Raw genomic sequence first — 9360 nt, 5'->3', positions numbered from 1 at the left:
AAGTAAGATAAAATTGCAAAACAACCTCTCTCTCTGCCTCCATTTTCTAGGTGTCAAAGTTGAAATCTATGAAGAGGCCTGGTTGTTTGTTTTTTAAAGCCTTTTGCAAAACAGCTCATGGCTTACATCTCCAGAAATATTAAAAGGAATATGTGTGTCTGTGGTTGCGACAGAGATGGCGAGAGGATCAACATCCAACCATGCCCTAATGTTACAAGCTCCCGATGCTGGAAAAGGAGGGACAAACAAGCATCCACACTCCTAAAAACCCTGCCTTCTGGACTTGAGAGGCAAATACAGACAAGCCAGTTACACATTAAATGAAAGACTGGCAAAAGTTCTGTCACCATGGCAACCCCCCCATCAGCCTGCTCTGCATGTCCAGGCTTTCTACCTATCCCAGCTCCAAACTGCTGAAGAGGAGGAGCTTTGCTTTGTCCCTTTCTTATTTAGAAGTTGCTGAGAGCCGGAGGGAGGGAAGCGTGCGCTGTCTGGTGACTGCTGCCTGAGTTACAATTAAAACTACAAATGTTTCCTCTGAAGCTTAACAGCTGCATTTTTGCTCTTAAATTCCCTCTGCTGTTTGTGTTAGTAGAAGCAGCAACCAGAACCTATTACATTGGGATTGTGGAGGAGAACTGGGACTATGCACCGACTGGGAAAAATTTGATTACAGGACAAATCCTCACAGAAGACGAGTAAGTTGCTCATATTTCTGATAAATCAGATCTTTATTATAGTCTCGAACAACAAATCACTAGTTTAGCATAAGTGCTTTAAGTGTCTTAAGTTTGTATCTTTAGTGGACTTGGTCTTTTTTCAGCATTGGCTGATGTTTTTGCAATAAGCACATGAGTCCTGATCCAACCTCCGCTCAAGACAATAGACAGCAGCCCCCCGTGGACTTGCATGGGAGTTGGATTGAATCATTATTATTTTCAGTTTTCGAAAATCAGCTTTTTTCTGTTATTGATTGGTGTGGGAAAGGTGGGGAGAACCTACCATCTGGGAGGGTGAAAGTAAGGTTTTTCATTCTCAAAAAGTAAATAAAAGTGTATTTTATTTTATTTTATTGTATCTTTAAAAACTGCCAGTGTTTACTTCACAAGGGCCTGGGTATTTCTGTATTTGCCCAAGGCAAAATCATAATTCTGCTACCTTTGACCAGAGGTAAACACGATGAAAAAGCAAAGAGTTTGAGTATGTCTGTGCCACAAGTGAGACAGAGATGGGAAAGGAGGACTTATCAGGATTCAGGTATATATGATATCCAAAAGTGGGTTAAGTAGTAAGTAGATGCTATAATATACAATAACTCTAGTTTAGGAAGCTATGTAAGTAGGTGCTCAAATCTACCATGTGAGTTACTTCCCTTGAAATCCATGGGATTACTCAGATTTAAATTTAGGCACATGCTAAAGTACCTTGTTGAATCTCACCTCAACCTCCTGATGCAGAGGTAAGATTGAATCTCCCTTCATTATGCTCCGGGTAGGAAGTCTTGAAGAACAGGCTTTGCTGTTGAGTAGTACTATGGCTTGGCATAGCTGCTCTGCTGCTGAACAGAGGGAGTTTATGATCCGTGGAGAACATTTCTGAGATTCTGTCTTTTGTTTGTTTTTTTTTAATATCCTGGAGAAAATTAAGGACCCTTCCTCTGGTCTTTATCTGCTGTAGAGAACAGGTTGGGATAATGTACAAGGATTGGGATAGAGCTGGAAGTCACTGGAATCTGCCCAGGTGGAGAAGCCCATTTTGGAAGAGGCACGTCATAGTCATCCAAGTTAGAGATGGAAAGGGCCTATATGTCTATCCAGGCATTCCCAGGCCAAGGCAGGATTTTTCCATCCCTCCTGTGTGTTGTGTTTCAAAAGAATGCAACAATGTACATTTTAAAACAATTTTTAAAAACATAAGCAAATGTACAATTCATTACTACAGAAGTACCTAAAATGCCATATTCATAATTGTAGAAAAGTGCTTCACACGTTTGCTTTAGAATGGGTGTGATGGCTATGGAACAAAACTGAAGAAATGGACTGGCTGATAAGAAGAAAAATGACTGATGATTAAGTCTGAGCAAAGATGTGGGAGAAAAGGTGCAAATTCATTTACATTTCTTGGAGTCTTTCACAGTGTTGCAAAACTGAAAGATTATTATTATTGAATGAAATAATAATTTGGCTGCAAACCCATAAACTTCATGTGTTTCAGATTTTTAAAAAAATCACTCAGAAGTGGGGCTTATTATTATTCAGAAATCATTGCTACTTTGCTTGGCCATAAGATGATCCTGATTATAAGATAACCCCCAAAAAATTAGATTTGGTACACTGAAAATTATACATTTGTTCTAATTTTTCCAGGTATAAAATGTAATTATTGGAGGTTTGTCATGAATTAGACCCTCCCCCTTCTGCTATATCAGGGAAAATAAATTTGTGGGATCAGGTAGCCCCCTTGCACTCTGTCCTCACCCAACTTCTCCCTCAAGCATCTTGCCTCCCATCCTTACTGTCAGACCCTGTTCTCCCTGAGCACACAGAAGTGAAAAGCAAATTTGAAAACACTGATCTATAATTAAACATAGGTGTAGCAACATAGCACTGCACACCCATGTGCCCATGCATCCATCATAGAATCATAGAAAATTAGGGGATAGAAGGGGTCATTTAGTCCAACCCCCTGCTCAAAGCAGGACCACCCCTAACTAGATCATCCAAGCCAAGGCTTTGTCTTACTTGGTCTTAAAAACTCCAAGGATGAAGATTCCACCACCTCTCTGGGTCACTGTTTCTGGTATTTTACTATCCTCCTAGTGAGAAAGCTTTTCCTAATTATCTACCCTAACCTTCGCTTGCTTCAATCTGAGAACATCGCTCCTTGTTCTGTCATCTACCACCACCAAGAACAGTCTAGCTCCATCCTCTTTGGAACCACCCTTTAGTAGTTGAAGGTGGTATTAAATCCCCTCTCAGTCTTCTCTTCTCTAGACTAAATAAGCCCAGTTCTCAGCCTCTCCTCATAGGAGAAGGCAGTATTTTGAAAGATAGCCAACATGGCTTCATTATGGGCAGGTCATGCCAGACCAACCACATTTCCTTCTATGATCAGGTTACTCACCACCTGGATGGAGGAAATGAGGTTGATGTCATATACCTGCACTTCAAAAGGCCTTTGACCTGGTCTCCCATGAACTCCTCATGAAAACATTAGGAAAATGCGGCCTCGACTACTTTACAGTCCATTGGCTAGGTAACTGGCTCCATGGTAGGACCCAGAGAGTACTGATTGACAGTACTGGGTCATCATGGTAGAGGGTGACCAGTGGCATCCCTCAGGGTTCAGTACTCAGACCAGTGATTTTCAACATGTTCATCAACGCTTTGGATTTGGGCAAAGTTCGCTGATGACACCAAACTATGGGGGAGCGTGGTCATGCTTGAAGATAAGCTAGCAATACAGGCCGACCTGGACAGGCTTGTGAGGTGGGTGGACCTCAATCAGATGTCATTCAATACAGATAAATGTAAAATGCTCCATCTGGGGAGAAATAATCCACAACACACGTACAGGCTCAGCGGTGCTATGCTTGCTAACACTACATCTGAACAAGGCCTGGATGTCATGATAGACAACAAAATGAACAGGAGGCACTGATGCAATGCCATAGCTGGCAAAGCTAATCAAACGCTGGCATGTATCCACTGAGGCATCTCGAGCAAGACTAAAGATGTCATCCTCCCTCTCTACTCAGCTTTGGGGAGACCACAGCTGGAGTACTGCATCCAGTTATGGGCGCTGAATTTGAGGAAGGATGTGGAGAAGCCCAAGACAGTCCAAAGGAGGGCCACGGGTATGATTATAGGCCTAGAGAGCAGGTCATATGAGGAAAGGCTGAAAGACTTGGGACTGTTCAGCCTGGAGATGAGAAGACTCCGAGGGGACTTGGTGGCAGCCTATATCAAGGGTGGGCTGAACATCTGTTCACCAAGGCCTCCTGTGGGGGACAAGAAATAACGGGCACAAGCTGATTGAGGATCACTTCAGGCTAAACAGTGCCAAGGGTTTAGAACAGGCTCCCACCAGAGGTGGTCACCCTAGCGATCTTCAGAAAGTCTTGATGCCCATCTTGCTTGGGTCATCTGATCCCAGCAGTCTTTCCTGCCCAAGTGCCGGGGGGCTGCACCCGATGATCTGCAAAGTTCCCTTCCAGCCCCTAACAACTATGAAGCTATGAAACTATACATCATGTTCCTCAGCCCCCTAACCATTTATGTTGCCCTCCAATTTGTCCACATTCTTTCTGTAGAGGGGGCCCAAAACTGAATGCAGTACTCCAGATGTGGCTAGATGTGTGCTGGATAGAAGGGAATAATCACATCCCTTGACCTGCTGGCAACACACCTACCAATGCAAACCAGTATGTTGTTAGCTTTCTTGGCAACAGGGCCACACTGTTGGCTTATATTCAGCTTATTGTCCACTGTAACCATCAGGTCCTTTTCTGCAGAGTTGCTGCCTAGCTAGTCAGCCCGTAGCTGGTACTGGTGAATGGGATTGTTCTGTCCTAAGTTCAGGACTTTGCACTTGTCCTTCTTGAACCTCATGAGATTTTTTTTTGGTCCAATCTTCCAATTTCTTGGGGTCTGAATCCTAGCTTTACTCTCCAGCATTATGGTTATGAAACCTGTCACCACTAGAAGTATGCATATTCTCTTCCACATCTCTCTGGCATATGAGCAGTCCCAGAAGAGGCAGCTGATTTTTTTTTTGTCTCCCACTGGCAGGCTTGCCTGGGGAAGTTGGATGGGTCTCTCTGCCATGCACTGTTTTTCTGTGTCTGCACAAAGAGTGCCCAGTCCATGTCTCTGTGCTCCTTCTGTAGGTCCTTGTGGAAGATTCATTCTCACATGGCTTGGCAGCTGTCACCAGTTAGTAGTTCCACAGACAATATGATGTCTCATGCCCCTAACACTTCTTGCATCTTGCAGTGGGTCACCAGCATAAGTGGGGCCTCATCACGCAGTTTGTATTTGTCCCCAAAGTGTTTCAGGACCTCATAAAACCATGGGGATTCCATGGTCCATGGGCTCACATTGGTCATTGTATACACCCACCCCTGTCACAGTAGCTCTGCAAAATACTTTACAAAGCAGGGTGTTTTGGATTCTGTCCCTGTTGCCAATATGCAAATCTGGCTTATGTACTTGGTCCAGAGGAACAGCAGGACATCTGGCATTCCTCTGCCTCCAAACCATTTTGCTTTGTACAGTGTGGTCCTCACCACTTTCTCCCATTTGAAGTCCCAGAAGAAGATATGTGTGGCTCTTTGGATCTTGTAGATGACTTGCTCTAATGGGGCGAAGACTAGGGCAATCTAAAATGCAATTTTAGTAATATTTTTGCAGTCTTTTGTCCTTTGTGTTCCCACATACTAAGCAGTTTATGTACTTTCAAGTCTACACTATTTCATTAACAGAGGTAGGGAAACTTTTGTATTAAGAATTTCAAGCCCTTTCTTTGTTAATTGTGATAAGTTAATTTTTACAAGATGTTAAATCTTAAGGGTTTGTTTACATAGGGGAATTACTTCAGACTAAAGTAAGGCAATGAAGTTAAAGAATAGGTATTCATTATTATCTCTTGTTTAATTAGATTAATTGTTCTAGTATAAGAGACCCTCATTCATAATTATCTTAATGTATTCCCATGTTGGATTTAACTGATTTGGGATAAAGCTGTCTTATTTGGAATAAGAACATTCACAGACGCAGTTAGTCAGGAATATCTGATTGGCAGTAGTTAGTCAAAAATAGCTATTCATGAATAACTCTTTGTGTATACAAGCCTTAATTTTTAGTAATTATTTCAAATAAATCAATTGTTAAAACAGTTCAGCAGTGCTGGATAATCTGGTTCCACAAAACCTTTGGATTAATGGGATTCCAGATGGGAATGAACTGTATGCTTTGGGTGGGCTGTGCTCTACAATTTGCTTAGCTTAGAATTTGCCTTTCAGATTTCTGCTGATCTTCAAACTTTGATCAATCCTCAAAGCATTCCTATGATTCCAGTTTCATTGTAGGGAAAACCAAGACAAAGAGGTTGCAAATGAAACTGACTCTAAGAGTACTGATACATATAAATTAGGGATGGGTTCCTTTGAAGAATGCTATCCCTCAGGAACTATCTGATTTCTTATCCAATATAACCCTGAAAAATGTAGAATCACTGATTCTTGGTCACTTTTGAGTAAATAAATCAGAGTTGTTGGCTGTATTATTAGAGGCATATTCTAAAAAATTACCTTATTTGAATAGTAAGTTTTAATGGGAGGTTTTCATGGTTCTGTGGATTTACTGAGATTTGATTTGATAGTCTCTTCCCTGAAGCGTAACATTTGGAAGTAACATTGTTGTTTTGGGGGAAAGATGGTCTTGTGGTTATGACAAGGACTCCAGAAATCTGGGTTCAATTCATGGCTATGTCATTGATGGCCAAGGTGAATTTGCTTGGAAAATTCCTGAAAGTATTTCTGTTTGTGTTACTGTACTGTCTAGGATTCTCCGTTATGGCTAGGGTTGCCAACTCTATTTGAATCTATTCTGGAAGGTTTCATCACATGACATTGACATTAATGATTGATCTACTGTACTGAGTAGACTTTACATCAGGAAGGCAAATGTACATTGCTACTACATTTTAAAAACCCACTGGATTACTGTATAAATTGGATTCAACATTTAATATTTATTTTAATGAATGCCCTATCATTTGTCTACCAGATGACTGTCATTTATATCTAATTCCTGGAGACAACAGGGCAGTCCTGGAGGACTGGCAACCCTAGTCATGGCCCAGGACCCTGCGTTCCATAATATCTCTGCATCAGTCCTCTGTATGCTTTCTCCCATCCTTTGTCTCACTTATTTCTTTGGACTGGAAACTTGTGAAGGCAGGAGCTCTTTCTGACTATGCATTGGTGAAGTACCTAGCTTTATAAGAACATAATTTTTGTTTGGAGCCTCTAGATATTATACAAATATTAACTATTCAGGGTAGTTTAAGTGAGACCCATATTTCACAAGTTACACTTAATATAAACAACATGCCTATGGATGAATACAAATGAACTGAATGTTGAAGTCTATAGTAGGCCAATACATGTGTGTGGGTGGAAGAGTCCTTTCCCATGTACTACTTCTGATAATAGAGCTGCCACATTTAGGCTGCAGAGGATTGGGGTACACAGGGAAGAAGGTACCATGAGCCCTTCACTTAAACTGGTTTGTGTGTAACTTCTGTCCCTAGCCTAAGGGATGGGACTTTCATCCCGGTAGATCGCCATAGTAAAACATATGGGTCAAGGGCTGTCCTTAGCTACAACCAGCAATGCCAAAGAGGTTACCACCACACCAAACATAATCTGTAAAATTTACTTATTTGGTGACCACGCCCCAGCTAAATGACAGTGTGCACATCTACATGAGATGCTTTACTGCACAGCAGACTAATATGCTGTTCAGTAAAACATCATTGTCTACATGTGCATGGCAGTTAGGGCACAGTAGACTAATTTACTGTGCTACTGCATAGTCCTGTCTGAGACAAGTGGTATCTAGCAGCGCAGTAAATTACTGCATTTAAACACATGTGTAGACAATGACACTGGGATTAGTTTACGCTGACTCAAATTGAGCCGAAGTATATTCAATCACATTCATTGCATGGATAGGTGCATCCAGTGATGCATTCACTCTAGAAGTTTAATTAATAGCTAAACCATTATGGAGCCAAATGACCCAATTGCATCACCATAAATTATCATTATGGCATCAGCTAGATGTCAGTGCTCAAATCTTGGTCCCAGTAAAGCCAAGTGTGCTGGAATTTGACCATAGGAGCAAAACTACTATAATACCATTTCAACCAGTAGTGCATTAAGAGTTCCCTTAAGATTTTATGAATTTCCCCTCCCTCTTCAAATGTGTCACTGCGTGGTTTCCTCCCAGTTGCCCTCCCCCCTGGTCCCCCGCTTCTTTCCCAAGGAAAGGCTTTTCATGCCTGATAGCTTTTTAGCATCTCTCCCAACTATAAAGTTGATCCAGTAAAAAATATCGCACAAAACTGTTCCCCTTCATTTTTTGTCCCCGGTAATGATTATATTGATGGCTCTGACATTATAACCACTGACTCAGCCAGAAGTGCTCTGAACAGGTTACACGTCTCACAGGTTAAAACATCAACTGCTGTCTGGGCTACTGTCTACATTAGTGCTTCTTCTGTTGTTTCCTCCAGTCACAGGAAGACTGGGACATTTTAAGGAGAAGTAGCTGGTTGTAGGCACAGCCAGAGAGGCAAGCATATATATTAAGGGAAAAATTTGCAACTTGTTTATTTTAAAAGAAAAATGACATTTAACTTGTGGGGCCCCAGCAGAGTGGTAATCATTTAAGTTTGACATTTGCCTATAGTAGCTGCTCAGTGAAATAAAGATGCTGCATTATTGGCTTTGCAGAGTAATCCAAACATAGTAAAAACTGGTCACTGTTATTGACTTTTCAGTGGAGATTACTATAATTTAAAGTAGCTACATAAACTCAAAGAGCCATTCAGATTATAACTGAGAAGAATCTGGTTTCAGATTTTGAGAAGATGTTGTATTTGTACTAGCTAATGCCATTTTTCACTTTAAGGTCTCTATGGGCACATCTGCACAAGATGCTAGAAGAGCACTAGCACAGCAGAAAAACCATGCTAATGCACTAATGTACATTAGAATTAGTCTACTGCAATTTAGAGTCACAAAAAGGCATGTGCTGTCACTACTGCATAGTAGCGCCAATTGCAGCACATTAACTTAGTGCAGGTTATTACAGGTAATAAACTTAATGTACCATAATTATGGCACATTAATGAACATGTAGATGTGCCTACAAACTCTTTGTTCTAGGGATGTTTTGCACCCTACAGCATAATAGCTAAGATGAATACCATTACCAAAAATGCTTTGCCATGATAAAAATGAAGACCAAAAAAACAAACAAAATAAGGTTCATTTCTATTACATCAGTGTTACCAGATTTGCCCATCACTTAGCAGTGTGCTCATTTACTAGGGATACATTTCTAGGGTCTTTGTAATTCTATCAATGTGCTGCTTGTGTTACTTGTGTTTCTATAGGGAGCTGTATCTCTCCCTTCTGCAACTCCTCACCCCCAATAGAGCTTCCTTGCAGGACTCAGTTTCAGTGGGGCTGGGTTCCTCCAGCCACCCTAATCAGTCAAATACACACACACACACACACACACACACACACACACACACACACACACACACACACACACACACACACAC

General features: G+C 41.4%; 1 protein-coding gene across 2 annotated transcripts in view; it reads left to right on the top strand.

Moving 5' to 3' along the window:
• Nucleotides 1–464: 464 nt before the first annotated feature.
• Nucleotides 465–9360, top strand: part of HEPHL1 (hephaestin like 1) — a 58802-nt gene continuing 49906 nt past the window's right edge. For both annotated transcript variants that reach the window (XM_019530331.1, XM_019530330.1), the window contains exon 1: nucleotides 465–698. In XM_019530331.1, coding sequence (XP_019385876.1) covers nucleotides 529–698 — 170 coding nt within the window. In that variant the 5' untranslated portion in view covers nucleotides 465–528. The remainder of the gene's footprint in view (nucleotides 699–9360) is intronic.

This window comes from Crocodylus porosus, unplaced genomic scaffold (genome assembly GCF_001723895.1).
Source record: "Crocodylus porosus isolate Cpor-Errol unplaced genomic scaffold, CroPor_comp1, whole genome shotgun sequence".
NCBI classification, from domain to species: domain Eukaryota; kingdom Metazoa; phylum Chordata; order Crocodylia; family Crocodylidae; genus Crocodylus; species Crocodylus porosus.
This window is presented reverse-complemented; position numbering and strand designations above follow the sequence as displayed.